Here is a 19,152-nt window from a genome sequence, read left to right as displayed (position 1 = left end):
CACCATAGCATGGCACATGAGGTGATTTTAATTTAGGTGGTACAAGTCATCAAATAACCTAGAATCTAACCTTGAACCACACAGAAAATTGGGGGGTTTTTTCAGGTTTTTTTTTCCTAAGGAGAGAGTCTTAGTTTAGTGTTATCTTGCTTTGACACCTCTCTTAATGCTTGATCATCTTTTTTAGCAAAGATAACAAGCCTTAGGCTCAGAGCTTCCATCAGATAAGAGAATTTACCTAGAAATGAACAGCATCATTTATCATCAGGGCAAGTCCCATTGGTTTCCCAGAGGGAGGAGCTGGGGTTTATTATTCTTACATCACCTAAAACTATGTAATCATACAAAATAAATCTAGTTAAGATGCTTTTTTTTTTAAAGATTCTATTTACTTATTTAACAGAGAGAGAGATCACAAGTAGTCAGAGAGGCAGGGGTGAAGCAGGCTGCCTGCTGAGCAGAGAGCCTGATGTGGGGCTCGATCCCAGGACCCTGAGATCATGACCCGAGCTGAAGGCAGAGGCTTAACCCACTGAGCCACCTAGGCAACCCGAGTTAAGATGCTTTTAATTAGAAATTTTTAACCTTGTTTTTTTCTGGACCAACAACAAAAAAATTGTAGTACTTGAGAAGCATTTCCCCAGAGCAGTTTTTGCCTTTACTCAAGTTCCAGCTCTAAACATTACAGAAAAGTGCTTTTAGATTTTTAGGTTTTAAAAATCATAAAACTCAGGCCCTGACGCCCACAAGAGCTTCTGCAGCAGGCCTTGGTCACCCTGTTGTTGTCTTTCTGCACGCTGTAGTCATGTGCCTTTGCAGGCTTCTTGAGAACCTCTTTCTTAAATACTTTTTATCTTTAAATATGGGAAAATATACGTAGCATGAAATTTATCATCTTCACCGTTTCCCAGTGTACAGTCCAGGGATGTGAGCCATGTTCGCAAACACCCTTCTACTTTCTGCCTCTCGGAATGACTGCTCTGGGGACCTCGTAGAAATAGAATCATAGAATATTTCTTTTTGTGACTGGTTTATTTCACGTAACATAATGTCCTCAAGGGTCCTCTCTATGATGTGGCCTGTGTCCGAATCCCGTTCCTTTTAAAAGCTGAGTAATAGTCCATTTATGTCTGTGCTACATTTTCTTTATCCATTCATCCGTCTATGGACATTCGGACTGCTTCGCCCTCTTGGCTGTTGTAAAACTGTGCTGCTGTGAATATGGGTATACAAATCTCTCTTCAAGACTCTGTTTTCAATTCTTTGGGATATATATCTGGTGCTAGAATTGGTGAGTTGTAGGGTGATTTTTCATTTTTTGAGGAACCGCCATACTGTTTTCCGTAGCAGACGCACCATTGTGCATTTACACCAGTAGGGCCCAGGGGTTCCAGTTTCTCCACATCCTCAACCAACATCTGTTCTGTTCTCTCCTTTCTTGATAATAACTATCCTAATGGGTGTGAGGGGATTGGGTTCTTTAAAATTATTATTAACATATAATGTATTTGTTTCAGGGGGACAGGTCTGTGATTCATCAGTCTTATACAACACCCAGCACTCACCACAACACATACCCTCCCCAGTGTCCATCACCCGCCACCCCGTCCCTCCCAACCCCCTCCACTCCAGCAACCCTCAGTTTGTTTCCTGAGATTAGGGGTCTCTTATGGTTTGTCTCCCTCTGGTTTTGTCTTATTTCATTTTTTCCTCTCTTCCCCTAAGATCCTCTGCTTTGATTCTCAAATTCCACATATCATATGGTAACTGTCTTTCTCTGATTGACTTATTTCACTTAGCATAATACCCTCTAGTTCCATCAACATTGTTGTAAATGGCAAGGTTCATTTTTTGATGACTACGTAATATTCCAAGGTGTGTGTGTGTGTGTATACACACACACACACACACACACACACACCACATTTTCTTTATTCATCTGTCAATGGACATCAGGGCTCTTTCCATAGTTTGGCTATTGTGGACATTGCTGCTATAAACATTTGGGTGCATATGCCCCTTTGGATCACTACATTTGTATCTTTGGGGTAAATACCCAGTAGTGCAATTGCTAGGTCATAGGATAGCTCTATTTCCTACTTTTAGAGGAACCTCCATACTGTTTTCCAGAGTGGCTGCACCAGCTTGCATTCCCACCAACAGTGTAGGAGGCTTCCCCTTTTTCCTACATCCTCGCCAGCATCGGTCATGTCCTGACTTGTTAATTTTAGTCATTCTGACTGGTGTGAGGTGGTATCTCCTTGTGGTTTTGATTTGTATTTCCCTGATGCTGAGTGATGTTGAGCACTTTCTCATGTGTCTGTTGGCCATTTGGATGTCTTCTTTGCAGAAATATCTGTTCATGTCTTCTGCCCATTTCTTGATTGGATTATTTGTTCCTTGAGTGTTGAGTTTAATTCTTATAGATTTGGGATACTAACCCTTTATCTGACACGTCATTTGCAAATATTTTCTCTCATTCTGTCAGTTGTCTTTTGGTTTTATTGACTATTTCCTTTGCTGTGCAAAAGCTTTTGATCTTGATGAAGTCCCAATAGTTCATGTTCACCCTTGCCTTTGGCGATATTTCTAGGAAGTTGTTGCGACTGAGGTCGAAGTGCTTGCTGCCTGTGTTCTCCTCAAGGATTTTGATGGATTCCTGTCTCACACTGAGGTCTTTCATCCATTTTGAGTCTATTTGTGTGTGTGGTCCAGTTTCATTCTTCTGCATGTGGCTGTCCAATTTTCCCAACACTATTTGTTGAAGAGACTGTCATTTTACCATTGGATATTCTTTTCTGCTTTGTCAAAGATTAATTGACCACAGTGTTGAGGATCCATTTCTGAATTCTCTGTTCTGTTCTATTGATCTATGTGTCTGTTTTTGTGCCAGTAGCATACTGGCCAGTACCAATCTTGATGAGTACAGCTTCATAATACAGCTTGAAGTTGGAATTGTGATGACACCAACTCTGGCTTTCTTTTTCAACATTCCTCTGGCTATTTGGGGTCTTTTCTGGTTCCATATAAATTTCCATTTATATGGAAATGTTCCATTTCAAAAGAAATGTTCCATTTCTTTGAAAAAAATTGATGGTATTTTGATAGGGATTGCATTAAATGTATAGACTGCTTTAGGTAGCATAGACATTTTTTTTTTTAAAGGAACTAAAAAAAGGTATTTGTTTATTGAGGGCAAGAGGATGCAAACAACATAAAAATCGAAAGCTTATCTGACTTTTCTCTCTCTGCTTCTCAAATGGGGGTTGGATTTTACTTGTACATTTTCTGAGGGTCCCCAACTGCCAATGGAATCCTTTATACCGGGGGAAGCTGTGGGACAGATTCCTTAAGAGACCCTTCAGGAGAACTCTCATTGGGCAGGAATGGTGCTCAATATCGCCTATTTCTTTCCCTTCTGCTTCATGTGTACTACAAAAAAGTCATTGCATGCAATGGTGAGCGCTGCGATTAGTGAGAAGAAGCTCTGGAAGCCCACTTTGCCATCTCGGCACTGGTCGAGGTCCTTCATTATTTTGTGCACGGCCAGAGGGTCTTTCTGATTTTCCAAAAATCCAGGGAACTCCTTTTCCATGAGTACTCGCAGGTCCTCCTTTGTTACGTAGCCTTTATCACCAGCAAACTTGTGAAACGTGAACATCATGGTTTCCATGGCATGTTCCATTTGAGACGGCATTTTGGTGAGGTCTGTTGAAACCTTGGCCCAAGGTGCGGCAGGGATGATTGGCTGGCTGGGACGTGCGGCCAGTGAGCCTAGCATAGACATCTTAACGTTTGTTCTTCCAATCCATGAGCATGGAACGTTTTTCCATTTCTTTGTATCTTCCTCAATTTCTTTTATGAGTATTCTGTAGTTTTCTGAGAACAGATTCTTTGCCTCTTTTGTTAGATTTGTTCCTAGGTATCTTACAGTTTGGGGTGCAATTATGAATGGGATTGGCTCCTTAATTTCTCTTTCTTCTGTCTCGTTGTTGTTGTATAGAAATGCAACTGATTTCTGTGCATTGATTTTATATCCTGACACTTTACTGAATTCCCATATGAATTCTAGCAGTTTTGGGGTGGGGTCTTTGAGTTTTCCACATAAAGTATCATATCATCTGCAAAGAATGAGAATTTGATCTCTACTTTGCTGATTTGGATGCCTTTTATTTCTTTTTGTTGTCTGATTACTGAGGGGAGGACTTCTAGTACAATGTTGAATAGCAGTGGTGATAGTGGTCATCCCTGCCAAGTTCCTGACCTTCGAGGGCAAGCTCTCAGTTTCTCCCACTTTGAGAATGATATTTGCTGTGGGTTTTTCATAGGTGGCTTTGATGATATTGAGGTATGAACCCTCTATCCCTGCACTGTGAAGAGTTTTGATCATGAAAGGATGCTATACTTTGTCAAATGCTTTTTCAGCATCTACTGAGAGGATCATATGGTTCTTGTTCTTTCTTTTATCAATGTATCAGATTGATTGATTTGCAGATGGTGAACCAACCTTGCAGCCCAGGAATAAATCCCATGTGTCGTGGTGAATAATCCTTTTAATGTACTGTTGGATCCTATTGGCTAGTATTTTGGTGAGAATTTTTGCATCCATGTTCATCAAGGATATTGGTCTGTAATTCTCCTTTTTTGATGGGGAGATTCTCCTTTGTCTGGTTTTGGGATCAAGGTAATGCTGGCCTCATAAAATGAGTTTGGAAGTTTTCCTCCCATTTCTATTTTTTGGAACAGTTTCAGGAGAAAAGGTACTAATTCTTTTTTAAATGTTTTGTAGAATTCCCCTGGGAAGCCATCTGCCCTGGACTCTGGTTTGTTGGGAGATTTTTGATGACTGCTTCAATCTCCTTACCGGTTATGAGTCTGTTTAGGCTTTCTATTTCTTCCTGGTTCAGTTTTGGTAGTTTATACATCTCTAGGAATGCATCCATTTCTTTCAGATTGTCAAACTTGCTGGCGTATAGTTGCTCATAATATGTTCTTATAATTGTTTGTATTTCTTTGGTGTTGGTTGTGATCTCTCCTCTTTCATTCATGAGTCTATTCATTTGGGTCCTTTCTCTCTTCTTTTTGACCAGTCTGGCCAGGGGTTTATCTATCTTATGAATTCTTGCAAAGAACCAGCTCCTAGTTTCATTGATTTGTTCTACTGTTCTTTTGGTTTCTATTTCATTGATTTCTGCTCTGATCTTTATTATTTCTCTTCTCCTCCTGGGTTTAGGCTTTCTTTGCTGTTCTTTCTCCTGCTCCTTTATGTGTAGGGTTAGGTTATGTACTTGAGACCTTTCTAGTTTCTTAAGAAAGGCTTGTATCATTATATACTTTCTTCTCAGGACCACCTTTGCTGTGTCCCACATATTTTGAACAGTTGTGTTTTCATTTTCATTTGTTTCTATGCATTTTTTCAATTCTTCTTTAATTTCCTGGTTGACACATTCATTCTTTAGTAGGATGCTCTTTAGCCTCCATGTATTTGAGTTCTTTCCAACTTTCCTCTTGTGATTGAGTTCTAGCTTCAGAGCATTGTTGTCTGAAAATATGCAGGGAGTGATCCCAATCTTTTGGTACTGGTTGAGACCTGATTTGTGACCAGGATGTGATCTATTCTGGAGAATGTTCCATGTGCACTAGAGAAGAATGTGTATTCTGTTGTTTTGGGATGGAATGTTCTGAATATATCTGTGATGTGCCTCTGATCCAGTTTGGCATTTAAGGCCTTTATTTCCTTGTTGATCTTTTGCTTGGATGATCTGTCCATTCCAGTGAGGGGGGTGTTAAAGTCCCCTACTATTGTTGTATTATTGATAAAGTGTTTGATTTTGTTATTAATTGGTTTATATAGTTGGCTGCTCCCATGTTAGGGGCATAGATATTTAAAATTGTTAAATCTTCTTGTTGGACAGAGCCTTTAAGTATGATATAGTGTCCTTCCTTGTCTCTTACCATAGTCTTTGGCTTAACATCTAATTGATCTAAGGATTATCACCCCAGCTTTCTTTTAATATCCATTATAAATTGTTTTCCACCCCCTCATTTTAAATGTGGAGGTGTCTTTGGGTATAAAGTGAGTTTCTTCTAGACAGCATATTGATAGGTTTTGGAGTTTTTTGTATTTTTTTAAAGATTTTTTTTTATTTATTTATTTGTCAGAGAGAGAGAGAGCCAGAGCGAGCACAGGCAGAGTGGCAGACAGAGTCAGAGGGAGAAGCAGGCTCCCTGTGGAGCAAGGAGCCTGATGTGGGACTCGATCCCAGGACGCTGGGATCATGACCTGAGCCGAAGGCAGCTGCTTAACCAACTGAGCCACCCAGGCATCCCGATAGGTTTTGTTTTTTTATCCATTCTGATATGCTGAGTCTTTTGATTGGGGCATTTAGCCCATTTACATTCAGGATAACTATTGAAAGATATTAATTTTGTGCCATTGTATTGCCTGTAAGGTGACTGTTACTGTATATTGTCTCTGCTCCTTTCTTGTCTACTACTTTCAGGCTCTCTCTTTGCTTAGAGGACCCCTTTCACTATTTCCTGTAGGACTGGTTTGGCGTTTGTAAATTCTTCTAATTTTTGTTTGTCCTGGAAGCTTTTTATCTCTCCTTCTATTTTCAATGATAGCCTAGCTGGATATAGTATTCTTGGCTGCATATTTTTTTCATTTAGTGCTCTGAATATATCATGCCAGCCCTTCCTGGCCCACCAGGTCTCTGTGGATACGTCTGCTGCCAATCTAATATTTCTACCACTGTATGTTACAGACTTCTTGTCCTGAGCTGCTTTCAGGATTTTCTCTTTGTCACTAAGACTAGTAAGTTTTACTATTAGATGATGGAGTGTGGACCTATTTTTACTGATTTTTTTTTTAAAGATTTTATTTATTTATTTGAGAGAGAGAGAGTGTGAGAGAGAGCATGAGCAAGGAGAAGGTCAGAGAGCGAAGCAGACTCCCCATGGAGCTGGGAGCCTGATGTGGGACTCGATCCCGGGACTCCAGGATCACGCCCTGAGCCGAAGGCAGTCGTCCAACCAACTGCGCCACCCAGGCGTCCCATATTTTTACTGATTTTGAGGGGGTATTCTGTGTGCCTCCTGGATTTTGATGCTTGTTCCCTTTGCCAAATTAGAGAAATTCTCTACTATAATTTGCTTCAATATACCTTCTGCCCCTCTCTCTCTTTCTTCTTCTTCTGGGACCCCAATTATTCTAATATTGTTTCATCTTATGGTATCACTTATATCTCAAATTCTCCCCTTGTGGTCCAAGAGTTGTTTTGTCTCTCCTTTGCTCAGCTTCATTATTCTGTCATTTGGTCTTCTACATCACTAATTCTCTCTTCTGCCTCATTTATCCTAGCAGTAAAAGCCTCCATTTTTTATACCTCATTAATACCTTTTTTGATTTCAGCTTGGTTAGATTTTAGTTCTTTTATTTCTCTGGAAAGGGATTTTATTTCTCCAGACAGGGTTTCTCTGATCCTTCCATGCCTTTTTTGAGTCCAGCTAGCACCTTGAGAATTGTCATTCTTAACTCTAGATCTGACATATTACCAATGTCTGTATTGATTAGGTCCCTAGTCTTTGGTACTGCCTCTTGTCCTTTTTTTGTGGTGAGTTTTAATGCTTTGTCATTTTATCCAGATCAGAATAGATGAATGAGAGAACAAAATACTAAAAGGGTAGCTGTGACCCCAGAAAACAAAATACTAAAAGGGTAGCAGTGACCTTAGAAAAATATACTCTAACCAAATCAGAAGAGACCTGAAACCAGGGGGAAAACAAGGAGGGAAACAAAAACACACAAAATACACACACACACATAAAAGAATGTGATCAGGCTGAAGACTAGAACAAAGCCATATGCTACATTTAGGGTATATTTTAATCTGTCAGAAAAAATTGTTTCCCAGATTTTTAAAGGAAAAAAAACGCTATATGTATACAAAAAAATAAGGTGAAATACAATGAAGGGATAAAACAGGACTATAACAATAAAAATTTTTTTAAAAATTTTAAATGTATTAATAAAATAGTTTTAAAATTAAAATGGAAAAGAAAAAATTTAAAAACATAGAATAAGAAAAAATAAAACTTTAAAAATTTAACTTTGAAAGGTGAAAGGATCATGGGAAAAAAGCTATGAATTCTATGTGTTGCTTTCCCCTAGCTCTGGAGTTCCGCAGTTCTCCTTGATCAATGAGCTTGGTCTTGGCTGGATGTTCTTGCTGGTCTTCTGGGGGAGGGGCATGTTGTAGTGATTCTGAACTGTTTTTGCCTGAGGAGGAATTGTACCGCCCTTGCCAGGGGCTGGGCTAAGTAATCCGCTCGCTCGGGCTCTCGGGTTCATGCTGGGGAGCTTTTGTTCCCTGAAGGCTTTCTGTAGAGCTCTGGAGGACAGGAATGAAGATGGCGGTCTCCCAGTCTCTGGCCCGGAGAAGCTGAGAGCTGGGGGCCCCACTCCTCAGTGCACCCTCGGAGAAAAGCGGTCAATCACTCCCATCTCCCTGGTCTCCGGCCGCGCTCCGAACTCCCCCGGCCTGTGACTGAGCGTTTCTCCCTCTGTGCACGGCCCCGTTTGGAGTATCCAAACCCAGCACATTCCTGCCACACTGCTCTTCCAGCAGAGGAAGGTGGGTCTCCCCAGATCTGCCACTTATGGGGTTCCTGCTTGAAGAACAGTGACCCAACTGTGCCTCAGATCATGGTTAAGTAACCCTGAGCCGAGAGCCCCCTCCTTGTCTCCATCTCTGCAGCTGGCTTCCCCGCTCCAATAACTTGCAGCTCTTCTACAGACACCCCCCAGTCTTTCTGTGACCCCATAGGACCTGAGATCACACTGTCCCCGCGAGGGCTCCACCCTCCACCCCTTAGCCCCTAGAGTGATGTCCCTCAGTGGAGCAGACTTCTAAAATTTCCAGTTTTGTGCTCTGCTCCACCACTTGCCTGGAGCCGGCCCCACCCACCACAGTCTGTCTTCCCGTATGTTACCTTGAATTCATTTCTCCACCTGTCCTACCTTCCAGAAAGTGGTCGCTTAGAATTGTTGCTGTTCTTTGCTTCGATCTCCTATTGAGTTCGTAGGTGTTCGAGATGGTCTGATAGCTATTTAGCAGAATTCCTGGGACCCAACGAAATTTAGGTCTCCTACTCCTGTCATCTTGGATTCTCCATCTAGTGTTCTTTTTAATATAGTGATTCTATTCTGTCTTTTTAAATGAATTCATTTCAGTAAAAATAGAAGTGGGAGTTGTTTTTTAAGATTATGTAACAGGAGTTCCCAGATTTGGTCACAACAGTGAGGGCAGTTCTGGAATGTTTGAGAAACTCTGGTCCACAACGACACGTCTTATGACCTGACTCATGAACAGGGGATCCATTCAGTGTCCAGAGAAGTATGAAAAACCCACAATGAACATGAACAGGCCAAAGACTCCTTTCAGTCCTATGATAAAAGTTTTAAAGCAAAGTTTCATTTAACAGCACCTTTCTTCTGTAGATTTTGCAAGAAAGGAATCCGTAACTCAGGCACATCTAAAATTTCCATTCAGCCCATTGATTCTGCCAACAGGGACATGTTAGAGCAACTTCCTTCCCACTTGGGGAGACTGAAGGTCAACACGCTGAGGGTAATCAGAGTTGAGACTGCATAGAAATTTGGCCTCCAGCTCCCGGTTTTAACTTAAAAAGCTTCACTTTTTTCAGTGGTCAGTTTTCTGCTCTGATAAGGCCACATAACAAACATTCAGTGGCTAATGGTATTTATTTCTCTCACACGTTTGGGGAACCCGCTGTGGCTCCACTGGGAACACGTCCAGGTTCTGGTCTGTTCTGTATATCCTCTCCCTGTGGGACATCACGCACTGTGGCCATCAGGGACACATTCTTCTCCTGACAGATGGGAGAAGTGAAGGGAGCCAAGCCACACCACCCACACACACTTCCCGTGGCAGGTCTCTAGCCGTCCAGCATTGGTCAAAGCAAGTCACGTGGCCAACTCGGTATCAGCAGGGTGAGGAGTAGACTCCATCTCCTGTAGCAAAAGGCTTGGCAAAGTGGTGATGTAATTCTGCTACCTTAGAAGACAGGATTCACAGCTCTGACCCGCTCGGGGCTCCCACGGAGGGAGGAACGGTCCCAGCAGGGCTGAGTCCTACCTAGAGCAGCAGAACAGAGTAGCCCAGAGCTCAAGCAACTGGGGCAGCCTAGGTTCAAATCCCAGCTCTGTGCTTGCTAGCCGGGTGACCCAGGTAAGTGGCTTCTCAGTCTGTAAAAACGGATCAAAATCCCCGTAAATGTCTGACACAAGGGGGTAGTACATGTTCCCAGCAGAGCACAAGGGCTCACAGATAAGAGCTGTGTTATTATTGTAACTACTGTCAATACTCCTCCTCTGCTCTTCTTCAGGGCCCTCCGCCAGCCTCAGTTTCTTTATCTCTAAAATGGGCATTCTGTTCATTGCAGTTCCTTAAGGATGGCCGGGATGATGGTAAATGAATAACCTAACTCAGTACTTCCCAACAGAGCGTGGAAGCATTGTGCCTCCCGGGAGATCTCCGGCAGCATCTGCAGACATTGTTTTATTTTTCACCTGCAGGAGGTGTCACAGGCATCTCCTGGGTGGAGACCAGGGACGCCCCACTCCCCATCCCCCAGGATCGGGGCAGCCCCCTCGGCAAAGTCCCGTCCTGCCCCACGTGCCAGTAACGCCGCGGCTGAGCACTTCCGATGTGGGTACAGCGGGTACGGTGCTCGGCGGCGCGCCTCGCAGGCGGTAGAGCCGGGGAGCGACCGCTATTTCCGGCACCGCTGTTTGCCTTTCTGTTGCTACACTTGCTGCCCCGCCCCCCGGGAGAGCTAAGATCTGAACACTGCTGCCCACCCACCTGGGAAGGAGGCAGATACGAAGGGGTGCTTGTCCTTGGGGTGGTCGTCCTCGGGGAGCAAGGAAAGAACTGGGCAGGGGAACCGCCCTGAGGGCCAAGTCTGTCACCTGGACGCCTCAGCCACGTTGCCTGATGTCCTCCACTGTGAAGGGGGTCAGGCACCCTGAACCAGCCGGCCGTGCAGACTCTGGAGCCTGCTTCGAGCCTCTGCACTCCCTCTTCTGTGTCACCCTGGGCAGGCCACTGAACCTGTGTGCTGTCACCCCTCACGTGGGGATGGTGACCAGGCGCATACTGCTTGAGGATGACACAGTGCTTGGCCCTCAGGCGGACGGCTGCTCCCAGCAAGCTCCTGGGTTGCGGTGAGGGGTCCCCACGAGCCTCATCTTGTCTTTCTCCCCTTCTCACGTGTGCAGGGAAGGAGAGCTGTTTTGAGAGGATAATGCAGCGATTTGGCAGAAAAGCCGTCTACATTGTCATCGGTGATGGCGTGGAAGAGGAGCAGGGGGCGAAGAAGGTACTGTCCGTCTGTCCGTCTTTCACGTTGTGCTGCTTCTCCCCTGGAGACAGGCTTGTGGCTCTCCTGGGCTCTCCCAGGATTCCCTACCCCCCACCCGGCGCTGGCTGGGTCCCCTCCTTCCCAGGCTCTTAGCTCCCCCGTCCCTTCCCATTTGCAATTGCAGAAACATCCTGAGTAATTTCCTTCTGCAAATCCCCTCGGTGCCTCTGGCTGCCCCCCCACTAGTAGCCCTGGATTTTTTCTAGGACAACTGCTCCGGAGCCCGGAGACACTCTGTCAGGCAGGCTGGTGGGGGGCTGGTGCACGTGTACACGCTTTATTTCATACTTACTGATCATGTGTTCCAGGAACCCTTCCCAGTTAATAAAGACAGCATTAAGCTAATGAGAAAGAAAATCCTGCATTTGTGATCTTGGGCCCAGGAGGAGAGGGGCAGGGGGTTCCTGTGGCCTCAGCCCTGCTCTTGGAAAAGAAACAGCTGCCAAAGTCCCGGGTCTGGACCTGTCAACAGCATCCCAGAGAGGCTGCCACCCCCCACCCAGAGGCCTGGGAAGTAGATTGTTAATGTCACAGAGCTTAATTGGGAGGACCTGGTTTCCCCCTGCCCTCCCCCAGCAACAAATTCCAGGGAAATGCAGAAATGTTTAGAGTCTCCGTGGACAAAGCCTGAAAAAGGAGGGAGGGCCCCAAGGGTCCCAGGAGAGGGCCTGGGGGCAGAGCTAAAGGCCTTGCCACCTGCAAGGTTCCTCCCCTTCCCAGCTCCCGCAGACTCCGCCTCTAGGCCTCACACTCCAGCAGGACTACAGAGGGAAGAATTCCCTGACCAGCTACCACTCTGGCCTTCCAGTGACACAGGAACTCCCTCCGCAGCTGTCCATAGTCTTTGTTTGGGGCCTTTCTGACCGGGGTCTTCATCGCAGACACCGCAGCTCATGGATAAGCTCTGTTAGTTGAGCATCTACTGCGTGCCAGCAGCTGGAGCCCCTGTTGGGGAGCCTGCAGGAGCAGGAAGGTCAGGCTCTCACCCCTCACTCAGCTCCAGCCTGGAGCAGGTGGGAGACACAAGAGGGTAACGTGTGTAAGGTGGTGACCAGAGCTTCAGAGAAAAACAAAGCAGGGACTGGGGACAGATGGGACTGTGGGGGTGGGGCAGGTGGCCAGTGGACACAGTGGTCAAGGTAGGCCTCGCTGCCAGGTGACATCTGAGCGAAGAGAGGAGGAGAGGAAGTGAGCCAAGGAGATATCAGAGGGAGGGCAGTCCCAGAGAGGAACCAAGAGATCCCAAGGGCTGGAGGCTAGAGCTTTGTGCAGGGAGCCAGCCTGGTCACGGCCGTGGGCTGCAGGGGTGGGGAGTGCCAGGAGGAGAGGTCCCGGAGGAAACCTGAGCACTTTTTCAAACATATTTAAAAATGAATGAATGAATTGGGACACCTGAGTGGCTCAGTTGGTTAAGCGGCTGCCTTCGGCTCAGGTCATGATCCCAGCGTCCTGGGATCAAGTCCCGTATCGGGCTCCTTGCTCAGCAGGGAGCCTGCTTCTCCCTCTGCCTCTGCCTGCCACTCTGCCTGCCTGTGCTCGCTCTCAATCTGACAAATAAATAAAATCTTTAAAAACAAAACCAAAAAATGAATTGATTTAGCGAGAAAAATATTAAGTAAATAATTGTCATAGAGATGATACACTAGGACTGTCCAAGGCAGTAGCAGGAATCACATGAATTACCACGAATTATTGGTGTTCCGGAAACACCATGCCAGGTCAAGAGCACGGCCTGTGTGATGAGACTAGCCCCTGCCAGGGGCTCTAGAGCCCCTTCTCCAAGTTGAGCTCTAACTCCGAACTCTGCCCTCAACTTGGAACAGACATCGGAATAAAACTTTGCTTCAAGCACAGTTGGCCTGGAGAACCAGCCCAGGCCTGCGGCCCCCGGCTCCCCTGCCCCGCCCTCTGGCCCTTGCCCGGACAGGGACAGGGACCTCAGTGGAGCAGCCACTGAGATGCAACTGGAGAGAGTTTGTTAGGGCAACATAGGAAATGTTTTGAAATGACCCCCTTACTCTGCTGAAATGAAATACAAGTGGCCATGGGCACTAGAACCACAATGGCCAAGAGGTCAAGACTCAATGGTATTATCAAAGAGAAATAAAGGGAAAGTTACTGACACAGTAACGTGCACTTCAACACGTAAGTGGGCACAAAATCCCAGTGCTTGGACCCAAGCGTGCAGTGCCCGTGAGCCGGCCAACACGGGGGACCCAGGTGTGCGGTCTCGGCCACTCAGGAGCCACGTGAGGGGCTGCGGCCCTAACCTGATCTCTCCAAACTGCTAAGCCACTCGTGGAGAGATTCGGAATAAAAAAATACAGACTTCCCTTGCTTTACACAGTAGTTGCCCTCCTAGAAACGCAGGTTGTATTAAAAGCATGGAAAGGATACTCTAGATTTCTACATGATGGGTCCCGTGCTAAGAGCCCAGGCTCGGGTTATTACGTCAGGTTTGTACATTCTTCTCTGACTGGACTTTCGAAAATCAGTCAGGTCCCAGGTGCATGAGATGAGGCAGGACCCCACCGGCACTGCCCCCCAAATCATCAGGAGTCCAAATTCACACCTCTAGAAACTTCCACAGTGACCCCTGGGGGCAGCAGGCTTTTTCTCCTTTGAGAACAGCTAGTCTTGCCTGGCCTTCCTGTACCAAGTGGGCACCTCCCTGGCTTCACCCTCCTGCCAGCCCGGCTCCCACAGAAAGATGCGACCAGGGGCTCATGTGCAACCCTAAATGCTAGCTCTGCCATTTGGGGCTGTGTGGCCTTCAGCAGGTGACGCCCCCTCTCCGATCAGCCCTTCCTCATCTGTCACAGCTGCCGGGAACAGGCACCCAGGCAGAGTGAGTCCCCAGCAGCCTCCGTCTTGCTCCCCGGGACGGTGGGGCGGGAGAGGCAGGATAACACAGTCCTTGGAAGCGGAGAAGCTTCGGTCTCCGGTAGAACCAGTGGAGAAAGAAAATATGAATGCTCATTTGCACAAAAGGTGAGAACTCACCCACATCTCTTCGTTTGCTCAGAGCCCGCAGGAGACGCTTGTGACCGAGACAGGGCAGGGGTGGAGAGGATGGTCTCCAGCAGGGCGGGGTGGGGGGGCTCTCAGCAGGGCCAGCGCCACCCAGGTTCTGTGGAGCGGGGCTGGGGTGGCCAGAGACGCTGGACGGCAGTTTGAACAGCAGAGAGAGCGGGCTCTCCTGTCTCCCATAAGACACGTGAGCTCCAGCACCGGGGACCCAGGCTCCCTCCGTCTTGTTGCTCTGCCTGTCCCAGGACTGCTCTCTGGCCATGCCCCCCCCCCAACTGCACGGCGGCCCTGCAATGGAAAGGGGGAGGCTGTGGCATCCCTAAGGGTACAGGGGATATGGGGGGACGGCACTGCTGCTCAGATCCCAGTGGCCCGTTCCGGGTCACATTATCACACCTTATGACGGTGCTAGCTGGGAGATGTCGCCTTTATTCTCAGCCACCATGTCCCCAGCTAAGAAAAATGGGGCTGCTTCTGAGAGAGGGGGGCAGCTGGGGGGTCTCCATCACAGCTGGCGTGTGGCAGGGTGGTCACTGGCACCTAGGGGCGCCTGACCTAACCACAGGCCCGGACCCCTCCTCTTGACTAGTGCCGTCATGGTTTTAGTGAATCCTCAAATCCCCCTGCAGAGTGGGTATCGTCTGCTTCGTTTTACAGAGGCTGCATTTGAGACTCAGAGAGGTTCGTGAATGTACCTCAGGTCACACAGCTATACCTGCAAACTAATGTGTTTTGCTCCAAATGCCAAGCAGGCAGGAGGTGGACCAAGAGTTTCAAACACTCTTTCCCCACCCCTGAGCTGGTCATACAAGAGAGGAAGTCCACCAGAGAAGAGCAGGGCGCACCACACACCCCCATACACTGGCCTCCCCTGAAAACCTCTGCAACTATCTGAAGCAGCAGCCCCAACCCATTAGCGAGAAACGCTGTGCACTGGCCGCTCTCCCGACACCATAGATGGGAGTCATTAGGCCAGGCTGCCGGACACCTGAGCAGCGTGAAATACAGCGACAGGACCAGGGGCTGGGACTCTCGGGGCTGACAGGGTTGTTAATATCTCCATTTTAGTGGATCATTTGTCCCCATCTCTCCTCAGGTGATAAATCCACCCGTGCTCTAGGCCTGGGATGGAGGTTCTCTTTTACCTTTGCTCATTTCATCCCAGAAAAATTAATTACACTCTTTAAAGGGGGACAGGCTTGGCCGGGCAGGAACCAAAATCCATCTTTGCAGAGACAGGAAGGTTTGGCTGGGTGAGGAGAGGGTGGGGGAGCTGGGGGAGCCGGAAGGCGCTAAAGAAATGGCATCTGTTGCCCGTGATGGATAGTATGCGGCTTCTTTTGAGCAAAAGAGAAAAAGATGTGTTTGCTGAGAACTTTGAGAAGTCTGCCTTCCTTCTCATCCCCCCTTCCTCTTCATTCCTTCCCTGTGTGTTTCTTGAGCACCTACTATGTGCCAGGAACACTGCTATGCTGCAGTGAACATGACATTCCAAGCTCTGTCTTCAGGGCCTTTGCACTTGCTTTGTCCTCTGCCTCAATTATCTCCCCCCAAGGTTTACACCTCCTTCTTGCCTTCTGCGGCCTGCTTAACTGTCACTCCCTAGAAAGGCCTTTCCAGACCCCAACTATCAGAACAGTCACCCTCCCCCAGCTGCTTTCTGCCCTGCATCCCTGTTCTGTTGCCTTCATAGTGCTCACCACAACACAAAACCACCCTGTTCATTTCGTAGCTATGGATTTCTTCTGTGACTCCAGTGGGGACCCTGTGTGTGCATGCTGGCTGTGCAGGAGGCCCCCACCCCAAGCACACGGCAGGGGAAACTTCAGACACAGTCCCTGCCCTCTGGATCATCTCCCCATCTCAAGGTCCCTCATTTAATCACAGCCACCAAATCCCTTTATTCACAGGTTCTAGGGATCCGTTGGACATCTTTAGGGGCTATTATTCTGCCTACCACAGAGCAGAAAGATGAAGATAAACGATGATATAAAGAGTTGGCAGAGCAGTAAGTGCAGAGCTCCCAGAGGCAGAAAAGAACTTGATGTGCTCCACGAGCCAAAAGGATGCCTGTATAGTTGCTATATGGACATGGCGCCTCACAGGGCAGAATTCCAGGCATCCAAATATTCATCAAGCGCCATCTGCTCACTCAGTAAATAATTTAAGGCCAATGACTATCTTGTGGAGGCTCAGTATCTTAGCTGTGGGTAGCAAAAAGCCTTTGTAATGGTGAGTTAAACACTTGCTACCCAGTAAGATTTGAAACAGTTGTGCCCTAGGTTGTTGCCGTGGGTCAGAAATTCACCAAGCATCACTTCCTATCATTCCACTCTACCTTTCTAATCATCTTCGGCATTTTCTGATTTGTTGTCTCGTGACCTCAACATGGCTACCACAGCTCCAGGCATCACATGGTAACGTGACAGCATCCAAATAGGAAGGGAAAGTAAGGAGGAAGCAGTTCTCTCCTCAGGTGCCTCCCTTTAATCCTAGAGGAAAACCTTCCCCAGAATCTCCTCCCCACCTTCCTCACTGGCTTTGGTGGATCCCAAGTCAAGAGGGATACAGGAGGGGCGCCTGGGTGGCTCAGTGGGTTAAAGCCTCTGCCTTCGGCTCAGGTCTTGATCCCAGGGTCCTGGGATCGAGCCCCGCATGGGGCTCTCTGCTCAGCAGAGAGCCTGCTTCCTCCTCTGTCTCTGCCTGCCTCTCTGCCTACTTGGGATCTCTGTCTGTCAAGTAAATAAATAAAATCTTTAAAAAAAAAAAAAAAAGAGGGATATAGGACTGGGGCGCCTGGGTGGCTCAGTGGGTTAAGCATCTGCCTTCAGCTCAGGTCATGATCTCTGGGTCCTGGGATCGAGCCCCACATCAGGCTCCCTGCTCAGTGGGGAGTTTGCTTCTCCCTCTGCCCCCCCCCACTCATTCCCTCCATCTCTCTCTCCAAATAAACAGAATCTTTAAAAAAAAAAAAAGTTTGGGGGCACAGGACAAATCCCTGGCAAACAAGGCTGGGGTTGTCACAGCTTGCTTAGACAGTCATAGCTCATCCTCTAGATGTGGGCACAGCGCTGCCAGATTCTGAGTTATGGCAGCAAGAAAGGAGAGAGAGAGCGGTACTGGGCAGGCAAGAACTTCAGCCAGTAATTAAATTCTCCAGTGATAAAAATGCAGTCAGTTGTCTTCTCGGGGCCTGACATGACCTCTCTGTGGCTCAGTGTCCTCGTCCGTGAGACAGGACAGAGTGCCTCCCTGAGCATTCGTGACCAGGTTACACGAGGTCGTGTGTGCGGCCCAGAATATGCACGCTCACCCAGCGTTAACGACTGTGGGATGACCGTGACCGTGAAGGCAGTTCGTTCTGGCATGCAGCAACTTAACTCTGGCTAGATCAATTCTCTTCTTTCTCACTCTAGTGCCCACTTGGAAAAGGTGCTCGTGGTTTTGTCTGGGCAGTTCAGTGAGCTAGAAAACAAAGCACTAGCCCAGGGTCTGGCTCCGGAACAGTGGCCCTAAGACACTCTTATCGGAGACACTGGGTGGCACAGGCTGACACCGTGGGATCCAAACCCTGCATCGTGGCACCGAGGGACTCACTAGCCAGCCCCCCCCAATCCCTGCACACGGGCACATGCACCCCACGCAGCGGTATTCCTCGCCCTTGCGACCTCGTGTGCCTCGATGTAACCACAGTAGCCGCCCTGAGCCAACGTGCCAGGCACCGGGAAGAGCCACCGCCACTGTGCGCGGCAAATAGGCTGCCCGGTGCCCGGGCAGGAAGACCAGCCGCCGCCCCCCAATCCACCGTGCCCGCCTGCGCAGCCCAGGCTGGGACGGGCTCCGGCCACTGGGAGACGAGCAAATGGCAGGGACAGGTGCAGGCCCCACAAGCCCCCAGCTGAGACTTTCTTCTCCAGGTGGCAGGATCCAGGACAACTTTTTAAGGAGGAACGGCCGTCTCACTGCCGGATTCCCTCCCTGGTCAGCGCGCCACCTGTGCCCTAAGACCTTCCCAAAGATGGGGAGAGTGTCCACCCCTGTGCCTGGCTGCTCGGGATGAGCAGAGCCGCCCGGGCTCCGAGGGAATGCACAACCGTGCGGCCGGACCGGGGGCCACCGGCTAGTGGGGGGTGCCCCGTGGTCCAGGAAACGTCCGCAGGACCCACAGCCTGCGGGGATTCAGGAACGGGCTCTGGCCCTGGGCGGGGGCACTGCGGGGGAGGGGGGCGCGGCGCGGGGCCCTAACCCCGCGGCTGGTGTTCTGTGTCGCAGCACAACATGCCCTTCTGGCGGATATCCTGCCACGCGGACCTGGAGGCGCTGCGGCACGCCCTGGAGCTGGAGTATTTATAGCGGAGCCGCGGCCTCGCCACCTGCCATCGCGGGCGCATCCCACGCACCCACCCAAGCCCTCGCCGTCCCCGCCTCCCCGCCAGATGCCGGACGCTGGGCAGGGCCCCTGCGGCCGAGAGGACGTGCCTGGTGACCATCTCAGCGGCTGTCCCCGTAGTCCGAGCGCGGGTCCGGAGACGCCGGGAAGCCCACAGCGGCTCTGGAACATTTAACTTTGGAGAAGAGGACTGGCTCGGAGACCAGGCCTTCCTACAAGACCCACAGAACAAAAGCGAGGGATCGCTGATTTGGGGGGGGGGGCGGTAATGAGGAGGGGACAGG

General features: G+C 48.5%; 2 protein-coding genes across 7 annotated transcripts in view; one reads left to right on the top strand and one right to left on the bottom strand.

Moving 5' to 3' along the window:
- Positions 1 to 18,896, top strand: part of EYA2 (EYA transcriptional coactivator and phosphatase 2) — a 273,242-nt gene extending 254,346 nt beyond the window's left edge. For all 6 annotated transcript variants that reach the window (XM_044262903.1, XM_044262904.1, XM_044262907.1 and 3 more), the window contains 2 exons: positions 11,306 to 11,406; positions 18,751 to 18,896. In XM_044262903.1, coding sequence (XP_044118838.1) covers positions 11,306 to 11,406; positions 18,751 to 18,831 — 182 coding nt within the window. In that variant the 3' untranslated portion in view covers positions 18,832 to 18,896. The remainder of the gene's footprint in view (positions 1 to 11,305; positions 11,407 to 18,750) is intronic.
- On the bottom strand, positions 3,394 to 3,787 carry LOC122916008 (protein S100-A10-like). Its single transcript, XM_044262909.1, has one exon. The coding sequence runs from the start codon at positions 3,785 to 3,787 to the stop codon at positions 3,404 to 3,406; it is 384 nt and encodes a 127-aa protein (XP_044118844.1). The 3' UTR covers positions 3,394 to 3,403.
- Positions 18,897 to 19,152: the final 256 nt, after the last annotated feature.

The sequence above is a fragment of the Neovison vison genome, chromosome 8, assembly GCF_020171115.1.
Source record: "Neovison vison isolate M4711 chromosome 8, ASM_NN_V1, whole genome shotgun sequence".
Lineage (NCBI taxonomy): Eukaryota > Metazoa > Chordata > Mammalia > Carnivora > Mustelidae > Neogale > Neogale vison.
The sequence above is the reverse complement of the archived record's forward strand: the minus strand, read 5'-3'. Positions and strand labels throughout refer to the sequence as shown.

Excerpts from the sequence above, each read along its gene's own strand:
- LOC122916008 (XM_044262909.1), bottom strand. The coding sequence starts at position 3,787 with ATGTCTATGCTAGGCTCACTGGCCGCACGTCCCAGCCAGCCAATCATC.